The sequence below is a fragment of the Apteryx mantelli genome, chromosome 2 (assembly GCF_036417845.1).
Source record: "Apteryx mantelli isolate bAptMan1 chromosome 2, bAptMan1.hap1, whole genome shotgun sequence".
Classification (NCBI taxonomy): domain Eukaryota; kingdom Metazoa; phylum Chordata; class Aves; order Apterygiformes; family Apterygidae; genus Apteryx; species Apteryx mantelli.
The window spans coordinates 49,562,412-49,588,522 of record NC_089979.1 but is presented as its reverse complement, the minus strand read 5'-3'; the positions used below and the strand labels follow the sequence as shown (position 1 = coordinate 49,588,522).

The 26,111-nt window shown below is 38.4% G+C and overlaps 1 protein-coding gene across 1 annotated transcript in view; it reads right to left on the bottom strand.

The window, feature by feature from the left end:
• The window catches only part of CDH2 (cadherin 2), a 126,935-nt gene that overhangs the window by 12,356 nt on the left and 88,468 nt on the right, over positions 1 to 26,111 (bottom strand). The window contains exons 6-14 of the mRNA XM_067290610.1: positions 24,324 to 24,468; positions 23,563 to 23,735; positions 19,086 to 19,223; positions 18,527 to 18,712; positions 16,037 to 16,293; positions 14,408 to 14,550; positions 12,904 to 13,137; positions 12,346 to 12,579; positions 9,732 to 9,871 (exon numbers count right to left, since the gene is read on the bottom strand). Of these exons, the coding sequence (XP_067146711.1) occupies positions 9,732 to 9,871; positions 12,346 to 12,579; positions 12,904 to 13,137; positions 14,408 to 14,550; positions 16,037 to 16,293; positions 18,527 to 18,712; positions 19,086 to 19,223; positions 23,563 to 23,735; positions 24,324 to 24,468 (1,650 nt within the window). The remainder of the gene's footprint in view (positions 1 to 9,731; positions 9,872 to 12,345; positions 12,580 to 12,903; positions 13,138 to 14,407; positions 14,551 to 16,036; positions 16,294 to 18,526; positions 18,713 to 19,085; positions 19,224 to 23,562; positions 23,736 to 24,323; positions 24,469 to 26,111) is intronic.

Sequence of the window (26,111 nt, the reverse complement as noted above, 5' to 3'; positions counted from 1 at the left end):
TTGGCTGAGACTAGACAGCTACCTTTTTGATATCTGGTGGTAAATGAGATGAAATCTACCTTAGTGTATACTATAATTCTCCATATAACTCTTTTGATGTAACCACCCGCACTTCTGTCTCTTTGGTTAGCATCTTGGGCATCACTGTTTACTGTTGCTGAAAAACCTGTACTGAAGCAGAAAAACTCCTGAGTTTGATTTGTTTTTGTTTTAAGAAAGAAAGTAAAGTCAGGATATTTTATCAGAAGTTGTATCTCGTGAAACTGGACAATCTTAAAGAAAAGAAAAAAGAAAAAAAAGGGGGGGGGGAAGCATGCTGATCACAGCGACCTTATTAGGTATTCACTTAGTGCTGGGCAGCTATAAGCAAAAACTGGCACCATTACTAGCTCTTGCCTCACATTCCTGAAATGAGATCCAACTGAGACAGTGCTAAATGTCAACCAGCTAGCCAAGCCCTAGAAGTGAACTACCTTACCAGGCAAGTAGGCAAAAGGGTTCAAAACTCTTGAAAATATTTCTTTATGATTCTTCCAGTATCTGGAAGCACAGTCCAAGTATCTCAACTGGGATAGAAGGAAAGGCCAGAATAGAATAGGCCATTTTATATTCCCCAGTAACCATTGATTCACAGTGCAAAAAGATAACGCAACCTTCAAAATTTCTTCCATTAAACAACTTCTTCTAGTGAAAGGCATTTCTCCACTTAACAGCCAGTCAGAGGGTTGCGATCAGTGGCATGAAGTCCAGCTGGAGGCCAGTCACTAGTAGAGTACCCAGGGGTCAATACTGTTTAATAACCTCATTAATGACCTGGTGATGGGAGACAGTGCATCCTCAGCAAGTGTGCAGATGATACAAAACTGAGAGGAGTGGCTAACACACCAGATGGAGTGCCATCATTCAGGGGGACCTCAGCAGCCTGGAGAAAGGAAAGGAGGAACCTTATGAAGTTCAACAAAGGGAAGTGCAAAGTCCTGTACCTGGGGAAGAATAACCCCATGCACCAGTGCTGGCTGGGGGCTCACTGGTTGGGAAGCAGCTTTGCAGAAAAGGACCTGGGGGTGTCCCCAGATGCATTAGGAAGACTGTTGCCAACAGGCTGAGGGACAGTCACTTCCTTTCTAGTCAGCACTGGTGAGGCCATATCTGCAGTGCTGTGCCCAGTTCTGGGCTTCCCGGTACAAGAGAGACATGGACATACTGGAACAAATCCGACAAAGGGAAGAGTTTGGAGCATCTGTCATATGAGAAGAAGATGAGAGAACTGGGATTAATTAGCCTGGGGAAGGGAAAGCTGAGGGGTGTGGATCTTATCAAAGTGTATAAATGCCTGATGGGAGACAGTAAAGAAAACAGAGTCAGACTCTTCTCAGGGGTATCCAGTGAACGGCCAAGAAGCAACGGGCACAAATTGAAATATAAGAAATTCCATTCAAGGTGACCATGGTCAAACACTGGAACAGGTTGCCCAGAGAGGTTGTGGAGTCTCCAGCCTTCCAGATATTCAAAACCTGACTGGACAATGTCCTAAGCAACCTGCTTTAGGTGACCCTGCTTTGTGTAGGAGGCTTGGACTAGATGATCTTCAGAGGTCCCTTCCAACCTCAACTATTCTGTGATTCTGTGTACCTAACAGTCACTGGAAGTGGTGATGAACACAGCTCCAAAATGGGAGAAATTACAGGCCAAGAATGGGTGGGCACAGAGTGAAAGAAGGGACCTGAAAAAGTTTTTAAGTCCTTGGAAAGGAGACACTTCCTTCCCTGTTCCCACCACACCACAACATGCACCTACAGAAGAAACTGAATGAGCTCAAGCTACTCATCTGTAATAAAGGTAAAAGGCACCACGCTGTTTCCATACTGGAGTTCCATGGACTGTCCTACACATAATCTTCATACTGCCTAAGAAGACAAAGATTATCCTCTGACAAAAGAGTCTATCATGCCCAAGCCTTTAACTCAACCCATTAAGAATGTAGATGAAGTAAAACACTGACATATTTCTGATCCTATGCAGTCATATTTACTCAAATAAATTTGTATACCAGGTTTTCCCCCGGGCAGGAAGAAAAATCATCTCTCTGATATGGACCAAGTTTGATTAGGTTTCTCTGTTCTCCACACATACACTTTTTTCAAGTATTGACATATTGTGAAGGATGGAATACAAAGGCTTTCATGTACGTCCCTGCATTATGTCATACTGTCATTGGTAGGTTGTCCTCTGCTGTTGCCCCTTCTGAACAGGACAGATGCAATGTAATCATTCTATTCTGGATGAGCTGTTCTGGTTGTGTTTGAATTTTAGAAGATTTACTGAAGTTCTTGGCAAAAAAATTAACAAACTAAAAAAAAAAAATTGCACTAACTGGACCTACTTTATATGAATGTGTACTGTAACATTATAAAGCAGAACTGTAAACAACAGATTCAAACAACAACTTACCAAAACTGTGAATTGTTATGCATAGGCGGGACTGATTTTTCCAGAGAGAAATCTCTGAAAATATTGGAAATTCTAAAACTTGTAAAAACAACTGCACACTATTCATGTGAGTGCAATCTAAATTGGGTTAACTATATCTAAGTCCTGACTTAATTTTCCTAGTAGCCATTTGCATGTATAATTTCCATACAGTGGTGATCTTCCACAGTTCTAGATTCCTGTAATATTTACTTTTTAAAATTTCATTTAAATCAAGCTTCTCACTACTAGGAAATTCTCTCTAACACAGTGAGAGTAATGCATACTAGCACATGTAACATGACTGACCCATTCGTTAATGCTTTATGAATCCAACTTCTCTGTTATTTCAAAGCTATCAGTGGATTTCCTGGCTACTGACTGTGTTATACACTTTTAGGGACGACATGTTTTTAATCCTTATACAGAACTAAATCCTTATATAGAACTATGCAAGAATATAGACCCAGACATATGACTAATACAACAGTATCACTACACCTTTTTCTCATTTTCAAGGCATTTGGGCTTTGTGAAGATAAATGGATGTTTAGACCTATCCCAATGGAAGAAATAATCAGTTTAATTGTCATTGGATCACTTAATTGGACCAGGAGAGCGCTAACTGGCATTCACTAGACAAAAATAGCTGCAGTGGTCTAAGTGTACATGTGTACATAAAGCAGCGGTGGCAGAAGTTTGTTTTTCCCCTATCCATTTTACAGGATGGTATGTTAGCGTAACCCAATTTCATTATGGGGTTAAGAGGATACACCAGACTGACTTGAAGCACCTATGGAGAAAACACATGTTCTACTTTGCCCTTGTGTTACAAAGAGAATTACTGTCTACTCTAATAGAGAAATGTGGCGGAGAAGCAAGGGAGGAAATATTTTAAACATATACAGCTGACTCTGCCAGAGACCATCTGTCAAGGTCCTTTGAAAACAAAAGGAAAAGGAAGTGAAAACCAATCCTGCTACATCTTACCCTTCTATCCCCCAAATTACCAAACCTTACCCTAAAAAACTGCAAGAAATTTGCGCATAAAATGTTGACCTAGTTCTGCAAAATGGTCCAAAGCCTCTAAATCTTACATCTGCTGAAATAATGGGACTCCAAAAAAAGCCAAGCACAGAAGACTATATGTAGGCTGCAAGTGGGAGGCTAGTTAAAAGGCTTGTGCCAGCAGCTGCTCTTTACTTGCTGTTCACTTTTCTGTTACTTTCTGCCATACTGCTTTTCTCATTTGTTTTTATTACAGATGCATCTGGAGCACTACAAGTTAATCATTTTTAAGATAACCAAGAAGCCAGCTTAACTTTTTAAGAATAAAAAAGGTGAAAGTTAAACTACAGCTGCAGACGAAACACAATAATGGGCAAAGGTTCTAGACAGGATAAAATAAAATACAAAATAATTCTGTAATGGAATTATGGAAACATTACTTTTCCTATGATGAGATAAAGATTCATCAAGGAATGACAATAATTCCTCCGCAGGAGCACTGCATGAGTCACTCATTCAAAAAAATAAAGTTTTAGTAAGCAAACACAACCCCCAAAATAACTTCCATCTAATGATAATATCGTAGATGCCTAGGGATATCTTAACAACAGTTATTTCATTCATTATCGTTAAAATCTCTTAACGTAAAGTACGTTCCAATCTGAATGCTATGCAAAATAAAGGTTAAAAAGGGAGACTAAATGATCTCAATAACACTCAGATAGGGTGGTGAAAATAAAACAATCATATGGATTTATAATGTTGATAGAGTAGATTATAAACATGAGAATATTTCTTATAGAGGCTATAAAAAATATCTGCCACACAAGACCAATGTAATCTCAAGATGCAGGCATCCAGATACATTTGACTTAAAAACAAAAAACAAACAAAAAAAACAAACAAAAAAACCCACCACAACTCCCCAACAAAACTCTGATTTTTTTTCCAAAGGATTACTCAATTTATTTCATTCAAGGACACACAAATGCTGGAACAAAGCTTTTTTTTTTTTTTGCTTTTCTTTTTTTAATAAATGAGCCTGATTACTCAGGAATATGTCAAATGCATACATGCAATTCCTGTTTAGAATTTAGATCCATTCATACATAAAAATAGTCCATTACATTTTTGATGTTATTATCATTTTTAAAATAAATTCTGCTTCCTCTATATAAAATTGTAATAAAAAAATGACAAAAAGCAAGCTGTTGAGTAATGTCTGAATAGATGGTAAGAAAAGTGATTTGGGAAGGAACATGCAGAGTTCTTAGGAAGAAATACTTTGCATAATAGCAAAATCATAGCGCTGGCAACTCTTGTGCTGAAGAAGGTGGAGGGCTAAATTAAAATATAAGTTCAAAATCAAGATCTGCGATAGGTTCAAGGCATACCACTTGGACTATCTACATCAACAGGGCCACTTGCATGATGATCAAGTGCTTCTAAAATTCACAAAACACTAAAGATTTGGGCTCAAAGGAGATGTGAGGATCATCTTCTGTAATTTACTATAGGAAAGGTATACAAAGGCAATAAAATGGAAGAAATGTATCACAGTTACCAGGTCAACACTCACTGCTAGTATCCCAGTTGAGCGCCCGCTGCCTCAATGGCCTGAGATACATGTTAAAACAAATTAGTGATGCTTCCGGGCTGCAATTGCTCTATGCTTCAATGATGCTGCAGACATGTGCTAAGTGCTTGAACACTCGACCAACATATGGTTCTCATAGTTAGAACTGACTGCAGTTTTACAAATTGAATGTATGTCACATCAGGGGAGAATATTAGTCATTTGTCCCTTATACCTACCCTGTTTGCTCACAGCCACCTCAAGATGACGTGGTCTGTTAATAGTCAAAGCCTGTCACTGCCAACTTCAGAAGCTGTACCTAAACTAGGAACATCCATTTCAGCATACAGCAGACAGTAATGCTTCCCGCCTCCGCCACCCCCAGCAAAATTGCTGGGTCAAACATTCAGATGGAATAATTAAAAAACACGACAAAAACACAGCCCCACTGACTTCAGTGGAATGGTGACAACTCAAAGCCACTCATGGCCCATTGCCTGTACTCAGGTAGCCAATCTGTTACAACTGGAAAATATTAAACAAAATCCTGAGAATAAATCACACAGACTTTCTATCCGGGAGTCTCTCTTCTCTCTCCTGCCCACCACCATCCACCCAGGATATCACCTTTCGTCCAGCAATGCCTTTCAGCTGACAGAACGGTGATCTTTCCAGACACCAAGAAAAAAAATGTTTCTGCCTTGAACGATACATGTGCTGTACAGCTTTCAGAGCCAGTTTTACTGTCCACATTTCCAGAAAATGTAAGTTTAGGTGAAAAAAATCCAGAACATTTCCTGTTTCAGAACATTTCGACAATGCTGTTCAGTGGGGAGCAGGCTAACATCAGTTATGACAAACGGCTCTAGAGCTTTTCTGGCTGAGGGAATTAAAAGCATTTTTCTCAACTGCTATAGAGATTACATAACCCTCAGCACATCGTTCCAACTAAAAATGTGCATTGCCTCTGCAGCCTATCAGGCTAGGGAAAGAGGACAAACCATGCAAGAACCTCGTTTTTCTTTACAACATTCGCTCTATCAGAGTGAACAAAGTATCACTTATCTGAGAGCTGAGAAGGCCTCAGATGGGATTAACAGCAGTCTCCAAGACAGAATCAACTGCTCTTTTATGACAAATATCATAATTTCTTAGAAATGCTAGCTTAGGAAAAAAAAAAACAACAAAAAAACAGTCATTCCACCTTTTTGCTGACAGTTGCTATGACTCAGAGGAACTAGTCTGAATATGGAACTAATCAAATTTGTTACTGGAGACTTTGATTTCCTGTAGAAAGAGTTTGAGAGGAAGATGACTAACATGCTTTAGGAGTTTCTCAGTCTGCCATGACAGGTAAGAAACCCAACTGCATAGCTTCTAAATAAAGAAAAACCCCAAATGAAAATAGAAGTCCAAAAGTAGTTTAGTTCAGGATACAAACAGTCATAAATTATATCACTTATCTGTGAGCCCTGCCAACCATAATCCTCATGTCACCTAAATATTTGGTATAAACAAGAGAAAGATGAGGTCACACTAGATAAACCTTTAAGTATTGATTCAGAAAGCATTTGATTTTAAAGATGCCTAAATAACTTGCTTGTTATAAGTAAAAATAAGTAATTTTCAAAGCCATGCATTATGAAAACATCTGAAGCTGTTAAAATATGCTGTGTTTTCACTGAAATTCAGCTGAAGCTTTGAGCATTCCTTTCTATTTTTGCTGCATGAGAGGCATGCTTCGTTGGATGGTTCTGTGTTGTGGAGTCACCTTATGCACTGTCTCCCACGGAAGCTGCTTGTTCAGTCAGTCCTGATGTTTTTTGGGAGAGCGTACCAGAGAACATTAGCATTGACATTAAGAATTTTCTCTGCCATTCACTTGTGGATGCAAGGTTGACATGAAATAATTTTTCCTGACTTTAATAGAACAGTGGCGGTTTTGCCCTATAAGGCCTTATTCTAAAAACAGATTTTTAATGGCAGTCTCGTATGCTTTTTTGGGAACACTAGAGAGGAAAGGCCCCTTACTTTAACTTTGTCAAACACACAAAGACCTTGATGGCCAAGGCCCATTGTTTGGAATGGTCCATACACAGCTTTGCTTGTGCAGTGTTTTGCTAAACCACAGTTTGCAAAGATGTGATTACTATTTGTAGGGAAATTCTTGAAACATTTCAAATGCTTAGCATTCCAAGTTCTTAAAACTCACATAAAAAGTCTGCGAAAAATAAGACAAAAATCAAAATAAAGTCCTCTCTCTTTCCATGGGGCTGGAGGACAATGATGTTAAACAAGTGAACCTAGGAAATATTATCAACTAATTAAGCACAGACAGAAATCCAGATTTTACAAGACAAAATGTCAAACCAATATAAACAAAGTAAAAACACCTCCCTGAAAAGAAAGAAAGTGTATTCCCATCACCCATTTTAGACAGCTAACTTAAGTGCCTAAGTGAAAAGCCTGTGCTCTCTATTCAGATGTTTTGGAGAGGCAAAATTCCTAACTTTGAAGCTGTGGGAAAACCTACTCCTCTCTTTTTTACAGTGGTCTAAAGAGCTTGTTATAGAAGTGGTAATAAAAGCTTGCTACTTTTTGTCCAAGTTTTTCTTCTTCTTTTCCTGTGATGTTTGTTATGTTTGGGGTATATAAAGTTCCCTTAGATCATCAGACACTAATGCATTCTGCTCAACGGCTCACGACAGGGACCAGTGTACCTGAACTGCATGGCTGGCAGTGGTAATTGTGCAACAGTAGCCTCAAAGTTTCTGTCTTAAGGAAGTGAGCAGAGGAGTCATGGCTAAAAGTCACTTAATTTTCTAAAAAAGCCCTCGAACCTCCCTGTTTCTAGGTGCTTCCTGGGTTCACTGGGAGAGGAAATGACCCTCATTCACCGTTTCTTACCACTTTACTGCCACCCCACCCGTTGACAGCTCCTCCTTTCACTATGCTCATCCATAGCTGGCGAAATGCTGCATTTATGGATGGTTTACATCCTGCTAAATATTACTGCATGCACACAACGTTGCCTCCTGCTGCACTTCCCTGGCTATAAAACTCCTGAAGACACCACGTTTACTGGAGATGAGCACAGTGCGAGATGGATACAGGGCAGGTTCCAGCACCATTTCTAAGCTGTTAAGTATTTTAGTCTTCCCTGTGGAATTGCTACAATACATAAAGTTTCTGCTCTGCAGCACAACCTCTCCCAACACTATTTTAGCACCACCTATGACCTTCTCAAAGAACAGTATATACTCTATGCCCTTTACTGACTCTGTCCTCAGGACTGTGTGGACTATAATTAAAAACCCAAACCATATGAAAAATGATAAATAGCTCCTGCAAAGAATTTTGGGTGGACAAGAGCTGGAAATATGTGAACTGGAAAATTAGTTCTCAGTTTTTTGATGTTTTTAAGCTTGTAATTTATCTGTGCAATAACAGATGCACAGACTGGATGCAATTCTTGTACTCAAAACTATCTGTATATAAACAGCTTGAATACATACAGACTCAAAGGGTTGTCTTCAGTTTAATCAGCAACATAAGCAATTTTCCAAAATTGCATAAGCTGAAGTTTCTTTTGCAAATTGCTTAAAAAGAAAGTCATGCAGAAAAGCCAGGAACTAGGAACAATACCTGGGGAAATGCATGAAACATGAAAATTGCTAAGGAGAACACAAATTTCAGACAGACAAACAAAAGAACAGAGGGAAGCTATAAACGTCTGTACCAGTGAAGAGAGACACTTCTCAGATAACTGAAGTGCTGGATGACTATGACTGGGGTTGTGTGGAAGAATTGCACTGAATTTTTCAAGACTTTTTACTGGAAAATTTCTTAGGCTCTATTATATGCACTGTTCACTTTGTAATTATTACACTTACTTTTACCACTAACAACATGCATAAATCTACTGTTTATCATGCTCATAAAGCACTTAATAAATCTCCTCTGAAGGGAAGAAATCGCACCACTTAGAAAATCACTGACTTGGAAAGAAAGGAAAAATGACTATTCTTAGTATATACACTTCACTCCCAGTCCTCTGAAATATCAGCAATGGTTCATTCAGAGGTGATATGAGAGCAAATGCATATGGCACCTGACTGGAAAGGTATCTGAATAAACACAGATGTGCCCTGACAGCTACTTGAAACTAAAACTTTCTAAACTGAAATCCCAGCAATGGCCAATTTGTCAGTAGCCAACATTACCGAACATCTAGAAAGTCACTCACCCACCACTAAAAAAAGGGTCATATTTTGAGCAGAATATATTAGCCATGTTGCACCAGAGATTCTGTACAACAGTATCTTGGACAAGGAATGAAAAATGTTTAGACTGAAATGACAGTGGGTTTTATTTTACATTTAATTATAACTGCTTGTGTTGGAATATGGCCAGAATGCCATAACTGTTTTAAAGTCTGTAAGTGGGCAAGATACTAGTTTTACACCTCACTCAAAAGGCAGGCAACTGACACCTCTAGAACTGCAAAAATGACATGGTAAAGCAATGTGGTCTTTTAGGTTTTTAAAATTTTACTTAGCGTCTGCAGTATTTGATGCAAAAACTGGCTACTTATTATAACGTGTCAACAGACACAAAAATAGATCAAGTGCAGTGCGAAGTGTGAACCTATACATAAAAAGCATTAATCGTTTCTCACCTGATCTTCTTCTCCACCACCTTCTTCATCGTATTTCAGAATGTTGTCCCTCACATCGTCTTCTGGATCAATCAAGAGCTGCTTGGCCTGACGCTCCTTATCACGGCGTTTCATCCATACCACAAACATTAAAACTAAAACTGCATTGTAAAAGGGAAGACACAAAAACATGTCTTGACTCTGAAGTACAGCCATAGAAAATTGTGCAAATTTAAACCAAGAGATTGGTGTTGGCTTTGGCTATTCTAGGTGTGACATTTCAGTAATCTGAGTAAGATAGTCAGCTCAGGTTTCCTTTCAAGAAGGACAAGCTTCTTTTCTTTTGCTGCTGACTACACCAGCCTTATATGGGAACTGGCACAACTGTTCAGGTAGCTCTACCTGAAAGCTCAGGGATATTCCCTAAGAATTCGTTAAACAAGCCTTTCACCTGGTAAATTTGCTAACAGAGCCTAAGCAGAGGTATAACAACTAAATTATGTCACATCACATACCTCGGAACTATGTCAAAAGAAAGGCGTAGTGTTACTAAATTAAGCAGCCACAAATGGGAACATTTCAGGCAGGAGAGGAGGTTTTAAAACTTTTCTTGAGGACAGAACATGATTTTGTTAGCTACTCTGTACAAATACAGTTAATGGCTTGAGCACGGTACCGGTGGTAGAGCAGACTGGTGAACTGAAGTTCTGGGCTCTCTCACAAAGCCATGTAGCACTCTACTACTTCCCCCAGCAGAGAGTGCTGCCCTTCTAAAATCTAGTATTATTAGTTGGAACCTGTGAGAACACCCTTTGGCATTTGTAGAGGTAAGTACATACTAAAGCAACGTGGCAATCTATCCAACAGATCTCACAGCATCTCTTGACTTATTTTGGGAAAATATGTATAAGCTAAGTGATTGGACAACAATGAACTTAATGTATCATTATTATTTAGTTTCTCATAGTTTAGAAGTAAACCTGATTGACCTAAAGTTAGTTCTGGCTATGCAGTTTTTTTTAAACTCCGAAACAAGGCAGCTTGAGCAAGAGATGCTTGAACTTAACCTACTATATGCGATTTATTTTGGGAATCAATCACATATTCAGGCCATAAAAGTCATATATCTGTTCCACATCTGTAAAATAAACTTGCAATAAAAGGAGGTAAGACAGACTCAGTTTCATAAACCACTGGCTTCACAAGGGAACCTCTCCAGCAGTGATAGAGTTCTAAAAAACTCTATTTTTTTAAATTTCTTTCTATTATGTCTCAAGAATATATGGCACATTATATAGTTTAAGTAGTTCTGATCTTTGAATATCACCAGGTTTCTTGATCCATGTGGGCATCTGGCTTGGCAGTTTGCCAGAATGGACCATACTGTTGCCCAAGTTTAGATTTATATTCAGAGGCAAAAACAGTCAAGACTGAGGAGAAGTCAATGGTATTTAGAGCTATACAGTCTTAAACTTTGCTTTAATCTTGACAATTTTTCAGTTATACTGTTTGTTTATGAACCAAAGTTGTTAAAGAAAACAATGAGAAACAAAACATGGAATAAATGTGAGTAAATGAATTTCTAATACAATAGATGTGTTTCCAATTATAACCAGAAAGCATCTTCATGGAAAGAAATCCCAATATATCTGGAATGTAATTATATGAAAAATACCTTAAAGGATTTGGTTATTTCAGAAAGGCTCTGTTAAATCAATACTTAACATTTTAAGAATATCTTGTATCAGAGAAATCATTGTACTGCCCTTGTATACAGCTATGAGCTTTGCCAGGCTCAAAGACTTCATTCTTTTTTTTTTTCTCCTTTTCTCTCTCTCTCTTTTTTTTTTTTTTTAATGACTCCTTTTCATTATTTCATATGTTCTGGACCAGTGCACAGTATACTCTAAACAGGTTAACCCCTTTCTTGTGTTCCACTACAATCAGAAATCAGTTAATCATAATGCGTAGGAAAGCTAGCACCCAATTTACTACACTGGACGGACACTTAGTTATGACGTTTAGTCATTTCCCTTATTAAATGCACTAGAGACAAAAATAGAATACCAGTACAACTTTATGCAGTACTTAAAGACGTACATCTCTTTTCCTGCATGGCTGCCTGCTTGTCAGGCCTTCTATGAAAGGTTGTGATGTATTACTCTCCAAATTACATAATGTTCTACTTACATTAATCTGAAGCACAACAGAAACAATACCAGAGCATTCCTTAGAGGCACTGTTACCAGCTGTGGGTGGTGTCAAGTCGCACAATACCAGCAGCAGGATAGAGGCTAGACCTCTGAGGGCTAATCATTTCTTCATCCTGGTCACTCACTGTTGTAACATGTGCCCTTGGGCACAGATGGGAAGCCTCTTCCATAAGCCCAGCATGGGGAACACACTCTTAGTTGCCAAGTATCTATGCAAAAACTTGTTATAATCTGTCTCACAAACTCCTACTCCTTTACCATCAGAAAGCTTTTATACTTGTCCAAGACAATAAAGTAAACAGCAACAATTCTTGGACTTGAATCTTTAATCACTGACCAGTCTTTGTCAGTGCATTAAAACATAAGATGGTACTTGTGATGTAAGAATAAAAGAGCCAAGCTTAAGAGATCCCTCTACTTACCGAGCAAGATGATGATACAAAGCAGAATTGCAATGATGGCGCCAGTGCCCAGTCCTGCACCAACAATCCGATCCACGTCAGTACAGTCCCCATTTATGTCACATTGGCAAACCTTCACTTTCAGAACAGATGTGCTCGATGCATGTGGATTTCCAGAATCTGTAATTACTATGGGCACATCGTAGATACCAGCCTCCAGGAACCTGATCCTTAAAGAAAGCTGGGCATGATCACCTGTGGGTGAAAACAAGGCACTTGTTGAAAGGTAATGTGTTGCTCATGGGGATTGAAAACAGTAATGGCAAAACTTTTTGTCTTTGAGCTCTGCATTAACTTGTTATTTAACCCGTTGCATGACACTCAGGATGAAAAACTTTATTACTGCGGACATCATCTCTTTCTTAAAAATTCTTGTTCTTTGGGGACCTCACACTAAGGTGCTTTCCTATTCATATTAACCAAATTAGTGTGTGTCGTGAAATAACACCAAAGTAAAACACTGAAAAGCACAGGCAATAGTTCCTTTAAAACAATTAGGATTTCTGTAATGCTAATTACCACTAATTCGAACAATGGTCCAATTCCTCTTAATACTAGGAGGTGTGTCAGGCAGCTCGAAGGCAAATGGGCCTGCATTTGGATCAATGTCAGGGTCCACAGCAGTGATGTTAATAGCATTAGGTTGTAGCGTTTCACAAGTCGTGGCTTCTTTTGGATTCACTTGGGGGGCATTATCATTGATGTCAAGCAAGTATATCTGAAGTGTGCCAGTTCCGCTCATCGGAGGAATTCCTTCAAGAAAAGAAAATGGTCTTGAGTCTGTATCCAATTGGAAAGTCACTTAAATGATATTATACCAACACTTTTCAATTATCATGCATGTGCGTTTCGGTGTGCATCGGTTTTGGGATTCTGACTTTATCTAGCCAGTCTAACGACTGCTCCTGCAAACACACAAATCCTTAGTCTGTCTACAAAAAGAATGCCCTATTCAGCAAAATTCAGCAAATAACTGCATTTCCACAGATCAGAGAAAATGCAATCACTTTACTTGATCAGAGAGATAGTCCTCTCCAGAGACGGTCTGGATCAAATGCTTCAGAGAGAAGAAGTGTAGAATTGGGATAATTTATCTTTTGGAAAATTTCTTTTATAACTTTGAATACTTATGATCGCCTCTCACCCCAAGTATGCTATTTAAATTCTTTCTAATACTTTTCAGCACACAGATTCGTACTTCTAGACATTCTTGTTATCCATATTGAATGTGATATGCTTCCTTAAACCTTGCTAAATTCACACATTTATGAGAACATGCGGCACTGAATTTCTCAGTATAATTAGCAATGGTTCTCTCTCCTTTTTCTTCTTCTATAAATCTCATTCCAGTTTCATTTAATTTTGCTCTCCAGAATGGGGCCAAAAGAATAGAAATAGCTGATCTCTGTTATACTGTATCAGTTTGCATAATTTTACCATTTGTCTCCTCTCCAAGGTAAATAGCTCCAGTGTTTCAGGTTTCTGCTCTAACATGAGAATATTCCTAATTATACCTTTCCATCTTTCTGATACTGGGTATAATCAGCACATCATTCCATCTGAACTCAAAGGAGTCGTTTTTGAGCAGAGATCTTCATTAACAAACTGACATTGAAAAGAATTTTTTCCCTGCACTGCTGAAGTCAGAGCATAAAAAAAAAGCAACCCACACCCCTCTTCAGCATGTTATTCCCCATAAAGTAATGCTAAAACTCATCAATCCTATTGAGGCTGTGCATTCACTCAAGCTACCACAGTCTTCTGCTGACTTTTTCAGTTTTCTCTAGACTTAACTAATGGAAATAAATCACTGTCTTTCTCCAGACTCACAAACTTACTCTTCAGCCTGTCTTCCAAGTAGTTGGAAAATATATCAAGTCTGATATTAATACAGGCTTTTAACTTCTGACCAGATATATTCTAAGCATATTTTCATGGTAAAATAGAATGCCATTCAAATATGCAGAAGAAAGCTTTTTGAAAGCTTACAATACCAATACCAAACATACACAATGATACATACCATTGTCAGATGCAAGAAAAGTTGCATTATACATGTTGTTTTGCACATACATTGACTCTCTGTCCAAAACAGCAGTTGTAGTTATTTGCCCATTAACAGGGTCAATTTTCAGCCAGTTTGCAGGATCTGAAAGTTTTGAGTACCTGTGTATTTGATTACAAGATGTGTTATTTATATGGCAAGACATTTCTCAAAGACAACATAAATATTTTAACTTTTATTCTGAACGCACATTTTTGGTATTTGGACACAGTATTTTACAAATTTCCATTTATTGAGCCTTATTGCTAAAATTCTTGAAAACATATTCAAGAATCTTATTGTAGGACTGTCCTTAAGTGCCCTGCCACATAAGTTGTCATGTAACTTAAGAAACTTTGATTTATATAAAAATAAATGTATACTTAATAAATTAGCAAATCGTATAGTTATCTTAAACTATATGACATTCACACACAGATTCAATTACTACACTTCATTACAGACTCCTCTTGTTTGTTCTGTACCTACAAAGCTGTTCATACTAACTTTTATGTTCTGGGAACACTCAAAGCAGGAGAGATAGAGAGAGGTAAAAGTGTATAAATGGTGCCTGGTAGCACCAACTCGCATTATTCTAGAGGTTTCGGTATTGCTTAATTTTCTGTAGAGGCCTAGGTTTTATTACATGGTTCTCATCTTCACTTGAAATAGAAGGATGGTTTTGAAAGACACTGTTATGTGACAAATTTTTGCTTTGACATTAACCAAGTGCAAGCTATCTTAGCTTATTAAAAATGTATATACTCTGCAGTCCTCACACTATCATGTCTGTGACAGTTATGTCCAAAAAAAGAGCAAAATATCAGCAACAGCTAAGCAAAACAAAGTAAAAATAAAATAAGAACCTTCATTTAGGAAGGACAGCCAGAAAAAGAGTTCTGAGGTTTCTTCTATACGACCTAAAAAGCTGTTGTGAAAAGCTAGACAAGTGAATCATGGCCTAAAGCCCATAGCTGTGCCTCAGCTTTGTAGCCAGCAACCGTGTTTTAAACAAGACAGGCAAAAGCATTCTTTATGTGATTTTGTTCTATCCTTTCCACTTGCCTAATTTAGATTGATTTTAGACATTAGGCAAATTACAATCATAGCTATCAGTACAAGAGTACACAGATGGACAAGAATACTTTATATTGCCAGAGAATAAACAAGGAGTAAGAAAGCCCTTATGATTTGGCCCACAATCTGACTTGTTTTTGCTACAGTATCAAAATTACTGGTTAATTTAAATTGAAAACGATCTTAATTCATAACAGCATGTATCTGCTCAGACTGAATTCATTGGGATGCCATATATACTCACATAACTATCTTGATGAATTGGGACCTAGCATTAGAAGATGACTCCAAAGCCCCCTCCGATATACAGACCTATGAATGTTGGCCAGGTCACACTCTCTCTGTAGCCAAAACTCACTTTTGGATGGGCTGCAAAAAAAGCTACACGATGTTTTGGTCTAGCTGTGTGTTGTGGTAAATGGAGTCATTTAACATGCAGTTGCTTTGCTCCCCACCCACTGTAAAACACATAGCATTTCAGGACTGAAGGACATTATCCAATTGTTGACTAACTGTAATATTATATAGTACCTTAGAGAGGTTTGCTGCATATAACGATCTGGGTCTTGAGCAGTGAAAGTTGTTAACATGCTACCAGCAAGTAGCCCTTCTTCCTGACGCACAAGCTTAGGGTTTGGAACAAAATACGGACTCTCATTCACATCAATGACTGTAATGGACACGGTCGCTGTTGACTGGGGAGGATGCTGAATCCCCTTAGCCAAAGGCACTTGGTTTTCCGCAGCTACAGTGAGCACAAACATCCTGTTGGTCTCAAAGTCAATAGGCTGGCAAAAGTAAAGAGCAGGGAGTGTTAATGTTTACTCACAATAGTGATGGACACACAGTAACGTTTTTACATTAAGGTGAGTTTTCAGACACTATATAGACTGCTTTCTCAATAAAAATGAGCAGAGTCTGAAGAGAACACAATCAGTGCAATACCTAAACACACAACTTGATTGGGATTTTGCTTAGCAGCCATAGCAATTGTAAAGTTTGATGAGCTAAAAACACTTTGGCAATCTTAGACTTAACATGCTCTGGTCCTGCCATTAGTGAAAACTGGGTAAACACAGCTAGCTTCATCAGAGGGAGATGAAGAAGCTCCCAGCTTGATGCCAGACACTTTTTTGAGCAGACATGCCTCCTGAGAAGCTGTCTATCATGGAGGGACTTGTCTCTCTATGCTGTCAGAATGAACCTTTCCTTCAAACACGATCACAGCCATAACCTACCCATCTAGATCAAGGATTCCCATGCCCTTACATTTTCTTAGCACGACTTTGTAATTCCAGTTAATTCCATCGCTAGTATCCCTGCAGCTCCCACCTTCACAGCCCAGATGCCCTTCAGTTTGGGGCCTTCCTCACTGAGCCAGCAGTCCAATTTAAGGAGGAGTAAAAACAGGTTGAGGCTAGAGTTCCTTTGTCATGTTGCATATGACTGAGGCTTTCCTTAAGGCCTGTTTCCAATCAGTGCTGTGCACTGCATTGCTTGCACTGATTCTAGACTTGAAGGAGCCTTGTATCTTACAGGTGGCACCTGGCATGTGACAGTAGACAACCTCATCTTCATTACAGTTTGACAGATCAAAGATCAACTCATAGCACTACAAACAAAAATTGTAAGCTAGCCTCCAACTCTTTCTGTGTATGGGTGCTTAAAGGAGTGCCGTTGGTCAGACTGTAGGACTGACAGTTACCACCTCAAGGTAATTCTCCTATGCTGTTTAACACGAATCTGATTTCAGGTGGTATGGCTGACCCCCTCCTAATAACAGTCCCATATCTGTAGGAATAAGTCCTTTTTCACATGCTGCTATTCTGTCTTTAAACCAGGTCGTATGTAATAAAGCACTGAGATACTCTGGCAGTACAGGGGATGAAAATTTATTTTTTTAACTAATTTAAGTGAGTAAAGCTACACCAAACAGATTAGAAATCTAGAATCTTGAATTTGCTTCTCTTTATGTTACTTTAGCTGAATCTGAGCATTTTTTAAAACTCATTTTTCCTGAGGTTTCTAGTTCTCTTCCTAGATCTGGGAAAAATGGGTATGTGCCCAATTCAAAAGCACAGACACTCACATAATTCTTGCTGGAAGAATGTAATATAACAATTGGAACCTCTGGGGAAGTGCAGTTATAGATCAGAGACAGTTCTGTAAAAAAACTAGTATAAATATCACTATAGCTGTACAAAAATTATATGTACTTTTTTCCATTTAGATACTGAGATAATTAAAAAGGAAACGAAAGGAAAAAAGTGAATGTTTAAAATTCCAGATTGGAACATTGGCATCTCACACTTGACTTCATAAGTGGGTGGCTCAAAACCAGAGCAGACCAACTCAGAGAGGAGACACTTATCAGGCAGGCATGAGGAAAGGTGGCTACCGCTTGGCAGGTTTAATTATAGTACTGCATTGTTATCATCACTTGAAACAAGTCACACCTCAACACAGAGCTATGTTGATTAGAGAATGAAGATAGAGAGATTATTCCATAAAAGGCATTTAAGTGAGGTTTTAAAAATAGCCAGTCTTTAAAAGCCTCTTGTAGAAGTAGCCTCCTACCTATCACTTTTCCATTTCTGATTGTGCCTTGGCTGTTTAATCTGTGTCAGTTCTGTAGTGGGAACATATTGACATAATACCAGCAGACAACGAACATGCTTACTAATGGAGGCCAAGAGGGAGGAGGCTGTTCATTCACACTGGCAACAAATACTCAGCAAATGCTTTTTCACAGGCCAATTTCTATCTTTTGGCAAATACATGTTCAAAATCTGTCATTTTCAACAACCTAACCCAATTTTTAAAACTGAACATTTAGAATACTACTCATAGCGTAACTAAGGAAACACTGCAAAAGACGAATGGCTTGCTTCCATGAGACAGACAATGCCCATTTATTTTACTTTTGAGTCTCACGCTGGCCTCAGGAGTTCACATTTATTCTCCACATTCTCCCACTTATTCCATCTCTGCTTAATTCACTGAATTGAAAGCATCTCTCACCTTCACAACGGTGACCAACCCATCATTGCTGTTGGGATCAGTCAGAATAGTAAATCGCCCGGTGGGATCTCCCCCCGTCATGCGGTACATGGCGTTCCAAGCAGGCGTGTGCGGCTGATCTTTGTCAGTCACAGTTAGATTCGCTACTATAACATCCACTCTGTTTTCTGGTACTTCACCATAGAACTGCAAAGACAACAAAGCAGTTTAACATGGTCATACAAGCATACGAGAGCAACACCATATTGAATGGACAGGTATTCATCTAATTTAACATTAGGGAGTGCATCTTACTTCACTGGAGCTCTGATAATTTATCTAACAAAGCCACTACAGGCCACCCGGAAAACTGATGGTTTGATTGACTCCCTAGCCAACTTTTGCCCTTTGGACTAAGCAGCATGCCATATGTAAGGGATATAATCTGCCTGTATTTAAATCCTACCTGCTGTAAACTATTCAATAAGTAATAAATATTTACAATCTGTAACTATAATGACAAAAGAGGGAAATGGTTATAAATATGCACACCTTTCAGTAACTCCTACCCTGTACTTACAGTCATAGCAGTAAACTCTGGAGGATTGTCATTGACATCTGTCACAGTGATGACAGCAGTTGCTGTGTTTGAAAGACCATATGTTGGGTTTCCTTCCATATCCGTAGCTTGAATTATTAATGTATACTGTTGTACTTTCTAAAACAGAAAATGACACCAACATAAGTTATAGACAAGACTAACATTACCGTAGGACAGCAGGTGTTTCTTAAATTGCACTTCACTAAGCAATGAGCTGATCATACTGCTTATTCTAGTTAGCATCCCTTGAAATGACAGGAGCAAAGTTTTTATCACAGAAATACAGCACCAGGTTGTACCTAAATATATTAAACTGCTTGCTTTTTTTCAAATATCACTGAGACTAGGGCAGAAGGCCTACTTCTTACTCTGAAAAATCAAAAGTACTTTATGTAGTTATTGTTATCATCGCAGATTTAACACTTTTCAAATGAAGAAAAAAAAAAAGGTGTATTTTGTACTAAAACAAACAGGTAAGTCCTCAAAAGTATTTAAGAGAACTAAGCCAAAGCACAGTTGTTGGCCAAACGACCGTAACTGCCAAGGCTTTGTTTCAGCCAAACCTAAGTATAAAACTGTAGTTGCAACTTCTTGCCATCACTATGGAAACCGGAGATGTCAAGGCTAACAGAGACTAGTAAGGGCACGGGCAGAAAAGGGGAGGGAATAACCAAACGGATTATTCCCATAAATGTTAAACATTCCAGAGGAGAAACCCGCCGCCTCCCCCAGCCCCGCCAGTGCCCGTTGCTTCATCTGCCTTCAGGAAGGGCCCTCGAGCGGGGAGCTCTGAAGTCACTGCTGGAATCACGCCAGGACTCGCTGAAGCAAAAACCTCGTTTCTACAAAAAAGAAATGCCCAGCTGAGGCATGACCTCAGACTGGTTAGCCCTATAAAACTATGCTGACAAGGCTGTATTTTTTTTTAAATAACTAGAAAGATGGTTTTTATGCAGAGTTGCTTAGAAGTGGATTTTACTCACCTAGTTTCTACTGTGCAAGGAATATATTGTGTACGCTTTTTGATTTACCAGTTCAATTCTAACTTTAGCACTTTCTAGCTCAGAGAGAGCTAGGTGTTATTGTCTTAAATTCAGTTCCCCCCCCCCCAAAAAAAAATCACAAACGTAAGTTGATATTACTTTGAAATATCACTTTTATGAATGATTTACTGAAACAGTTGGATAAAAAACTTTTTAGCAAAATGAAAATCCTTAAAGAAAAGTAGAAAGATTTTCATTCAGTACCATATTTTCTCCTACCGCTTAAGGACTTAGCTTTACAAAAGATTATTTCTCGCAGAAATATTTTACAAAATGGGGCTACGGATATCAACACTAATATTATTTATAAAGAAATGTAACATATAGTTTAATAATGCACAAATATGTATACAAATTCTGCTTTAGAAAACAAACCTGCAAAGTGACATTTAAAAGGCTTAAATAAACATCCTAAAGGTTTCCTTTGTACCACAAAGAGGAGAAGCAATCATGGCAGAATCAAAGAAATACTTCTATTGCTTTTATCCAGGAAAAAAGTACTCGATTTATTGCGAAGCAATAAGATCTAGAGCAATATTGAAGCAAATCTTGCAGCCAGATGATTCTATGTTATTGAAACAGCAGGTGCATCGGATTCATCTGGGCCTTAAGACATTGATCCCAAGAAGCAAATTTCATTAAAGAAAACTCCATTATCATTACACAGCAACTCAGCTTTCACACAATGTTATTTAATTCCAACAGAAGTGCGCTAGAAACCCCTGCACCCTCCCCACAAGTGCCCCAGTAGCTTGCCACTTAGATATTTCTTTTTCCAGCAGTCACATGCATTCACATAAAAGATAAACTGCTGGGGATGAAATTTTGGAAGTCAACAAGCACACAACACAGACCACCTTTCCAAGCATGGGGAAACAAGGCGAGGTGGTTCTCCCCTTTTTACTGAGGGTTGAGAAGCAGCCAGGAATAAGCAGTTGAGCATGTGTCAGCAGCCTGCACAGAGACTTTGCAGCAACCAATCTGAAAATGAACTGGCAGCTTCAGAAGAAAACACAGGCTTCACCAGGTCATATCTTTCCACTCCAATAGAGGCCAAATAAAAGAGCACTTCTCTGAATTAACCTCATATGAGATAGGAATGCCTGTGTGTAAATTGAAGTACCCTGTCTGCACCTCCAGCAGTAAGACAGATGTTTTAACACTGATGCAAATTCCATAGCAATAGCTAAAGAAACAAGAAACAGCCGGAACTTACAAAAGACCATCTTCTGGGAAAGCAAAAGAAAGATTTTCTCTGCCTTTAGCTGAGTCCCCTACCTTTGTAGCTTTCCTCCTGTATACATTAGTGCAGACACCCCATTTTGTGTGTTGACCTATAGTACTACCAGATCAGGATGCCATCAGAGCTACCACTTTTTTTTCTGTGTGCCTACAATAGTTAATGTATGAATACACTTATGCTCACATTCATAATGTGTCACTTAATTTAAGAAATTAAAATCATGTCTCAAATTTTATGAGCCCAGTTAGAGCTTTACAAAGAGAGGCATGACTTAGAGAAAAGGGAAAAGAATAGGGTACCCCAGCTGAAGGAGGTTCCTGGGGACCATCTCCAGAGGAAAGCCAGAAGGCAACATGGCACTCCCCAGCTCACGGTCAGAAGACCTGCATGATTCATGCCTGGCTTTGTAGACTCCTCGTGTTGTAATTCAGTTGACTTCAAGAAGCTCAGGAAATGAAGGAAGCAAAACAATGACTTGAGAAGGAAGCCATTCTATCTTACATTAGTCTAATTTAATATTTGAATGATTTAATCATTAATAATCAAAATGTGACAGAAATGTTTATAAACAGTTACTCATTTGGGTATCAGTACAGTGATCAGTCAGAAAAACTGATGGCAAACAACAAGGCTTCTCCAATTGTTAATATGAGAGCCTATTTGGAAGTTTAAGTACTACAGACAGTTGGTTTCTTCTGAGTTAAAGCACTCTGGTAGAGCTAGTCAATTAGTAATAAAACTCAGAGTTATCACTGTGCCCTTCTGAATATTCACCTGTTGAAGATGACCAGGGGATTTTAAAACCAAGGGCAGACAAAGACAACCACCATTCTTTTAATTTCATATGGCGATACTGTAAAGTTCAGTGTTTTCCATTCCTCAAAGCCATCCTCTTCAAAACCAATTTAAATAGAATTTAATTTAATAAATCTTTAAAAGTTAATTAACAGTTTGTTTAGCTTTTCAAATCTTCTAATAGTCACCTGCAAACTGCAAAGTGCAGCAGCAGATTAATAGCCAGCTCAGAACATCAGAAAGTATTTTTTGTTCTCCATTTTAAATAAGCAAACACCTAAAAGCGGAACAGCAATTCCGTTTTAAAAAAAAAAGTCCTTCAGATTTAATAACCTGAAATGAGGTTAGTAAAACAGAAGTTGAAAAAAGATATGTTGAAAAAAGATTTGTTTGGATTTTATAGTTTATTTATAAAATAATGCTCATCTCTTGTGAAGTTTAACGTGGTTCAAAAACACAATCCATCTGACAGATCTGAAGTTGGGAGGGAAGTATTTTTATTCCCATCTCACAGATGGGTGAACTAGAACAGAGAATTGTACAGCCACTATCTCTGGTGGTTGAAATAGCGAAGAACAGTCTAGACAGAACGGGACTTGCCTGTGATGCAGGAGGAAATTACTGATGGAGACAGAATTTCTTTTTTAAAGTTTTTCAGTGCATGTCCAGGCCTCAGTAACAGTCTCTAACTATACAGCTTCCACTACTGACTGTTTTTAATAGACATGCTTTTCAAATTTTAAAATCGGTAACTTTTCCCTTGACTATTTTAATCAACAAAATTCACATCAGGTAATTACGGCAAATTTAGCAACACATCATCCAGAAGATTTAAAGTATTTACCACCCCTCCGAAGAGCTAGGAAGAGGACAGAGGGAGGTTAGCTCCTTTTGTCCTCCTCTCCTGGACCTTCTGAAATAAACAAATCCACTTCCTGGGTACCCTTTGTCTATGGAGCTCAGCAAGAGGAGCAGGCTGGAGCTGAGGAACAGAGTTTCCCATTTCACAACCAGTGCTAGCACCTGAAGTCCTCATCTGCATCGCTCTGCTGCAGTGTGCACCCGTTCCTCAAAAGCAGGAAGGCTTTTCAGGCTTTCGAGACAAGACTCTTTCCATGACCCCCAGAAGTGAGGGAAACTAAGGGGTGCAAAAAGCGTGGGTGTAATTTTCATCCTCATATTAATTTCCTCTACCCCAGGTTTTTATTTTCTGGGCCTAAAACAGGTTGGCCAGTGCTGGCTGGGAGAAGAAAGGGAGGAAGCTCAGATTTGGGGGCAAAAAAAACACACAAAAAAATTGTAAGTTATTAGCAAAACACGTGCATCTTCACAGCATTAAATACAACCCAGCCCATGGGATTAAGACCTGCCTTACCTCTCTGTCAAGCCCAGCTGCAACGGTGATAATGTCACCAGTCTCATTGTTGATTGTAAACATGTTTGGTGAGGGGCTGCTTGGAGCCTGTGACAAGATCCTGTATCTCAGCATCCCATTTTGTGCATTGGGATCATCAGCATCTATGGCGGTAACTGTCATCACATAGGTTCCTACCAGCAGGATAAATAATTGATGTTATATAAACCATTTATTCAGATTACACAAGGTCACTTGCAAGGAAAAAAAGGTCAAAGCATATATTTCTTTTGGTAAATACTACACATTCCTTCTCTTACTTAAAACAAACTGATTAAGCCCAAGACTCACTAACAGAGAAATTTAAATGCATAAGAGGAGATAAAAAATACTTTGTGTTTATAAAATATCAGATTTGCTTATGACTGAAGAAGCTCCATAAACAATGAAATCCTACAATTCTGCCATAAATAACATTTCTGTAACAACACAGCTTCTCATGTTTAGATAAAAATGTTATTAATTGGGCCAAAGGAAATGCACTTAATTTTCAGAATTGGTGCACATACTGATAGCAAATGAAAATCAACGTAAATAATACTTTTTCAAAGGTCTTTCCTAGACAAACATTCTTTCTATCTCAAGCGCCAAGTCAACACTGCAAAGTGACAAGGTGACTAATAGGTCACCTTAAAAAATGTTACATGATCTGAAAACACTCCTTCGTCATCTCCAAAATGTTATCACATACCTTTTCTCCACTTAGAAAGCCCATGCCTTACCTGGCTTGGATCCTTCAGGGACTGTCCCATTCCAAACCTGGTGTAAGAATTCAGGTCTATTGTCATTCATATCAATGACATTAATGACAATGTCAATAGGATTTTCCACCTGGTTTCCATTTACATCCACTGCGTGTGCCCTCAGCTGCAAAAATCATCAGGAAGTATTAGAACTTGCAAAACACACAAGCACAAATAGATATCAATAATGGTGACATGAAGTTTCAGGCCACACACTTTTAGCCCAATGTATTTTGGTATCTGCCTCTGCTACCCTGTATTGATCATTTAAGTCTTCAGGTTAACAGAAATGCTGTTCAAATTTCTAATCTATTCTAAATTGCAGACTTCTTTGACTTGCTCAAAATGATTTTGAATAATATAATTTTGAGTAATACCAATGTATGCTGTCATATATAATTCTGTTTTTAATAATGACTGTTAGAAAACGGACTCTAGAAACATGTGGATCTATACAAAACAGATAACTTTAACAGATAGATCTTATTAACAATCCACAGGGAATGAACATTGGCATCACTTTCAAGTGATTTTTTTTTTTTTTTTTTAAGTAAAAGCATATGGAATTCATCTGTGTTATCTGAAGCACCAAGGTAAAGTTTGTGATAAATCACTGTCAGTAAACACACTGAAATTCCAGGCTAAAATTAGGCTACAGTTTATGGCCCGAGTTTCAAAGACACTTGAGACTTAAATCTAATGCCCTGAATGTCAAAAAGGACTGAACAACTACCTTTGACAGTCAAGTTTACCTAAATCATATAAAAATGAACAGCCAAAAAAAAAAATTGCAGTATTTTTTGAAAATGTGAACCCATACATATCCAGGCCAGAGCCTGGCAATTGCTAGCAAAAGAGCAACTTGCTCCTGCAGGCAGGCCTGCTGAACCCATTTTATACATTTCCTGACTACAAACCTACCAGGAAAGAGCAAGAGGGCATGGGTAAACTCACCACTCTGGAAATGGCTCATTAAATTCTTAAGTCACTAAATCTTCAGTTGCCAATGCCAAATTCTCAGTAAAACCTCATGAATGCTGGAGGTGCTGTGCCCTTGCAATAGCCAGGTCCCATCCACAAACGCCATCTGCTACATCCTCCATCCAGGAGGCTTCCCAGAGAGCCAATTAAGGGGTGTTTTACACCAGGACGTGCTGGAAACCCTCTCTAGTTGTTGAGTGACTTCCATAACAATTTCAGTGTGTTTTCTCAAAAGCAGGAGACAACTTCAGGTCAAAGCTTGGTCTTCCCCTTCCCTTCAAACCTTTCTTTTCTGCTAACACTTGAATCCTTGATCTACTTTGTCAATTCTTTTAGAGCAAAGAATATCATTTTCATAAGCTGACAGACCTAATTTACAATTCCATTAAAATGCTTAGATTTGCCCCTGGAAATGAAAATTGCTAGGTTATTCTTCCCATCCATTTCTCAAACCACAGCTGCTGCAATTCTAATAGTAGTCATGTCCTAATTAAAGTTGCTGTATTAAAAGTAAACTTTTGACAAATATGCAATACAGTGGAGACTGTGATCAATGGCCTGTATTTGAAATATAAGCTACAGAATCCACATTTAAACCTTTATAATTACTTTATCTAAATACATTAAATCACTGTTTATATATGTTAATGCATTTAAGCTGTTTAAACATACTGAAAGTTAGCCTTAGTAAGTATAGTAAATATAAATACAAATCTGCTACAAACTCTTCAAATCATATCTCACAGAAAACTAAACGTCAGCTGCTCAAGGCATTTATGAAGCAGA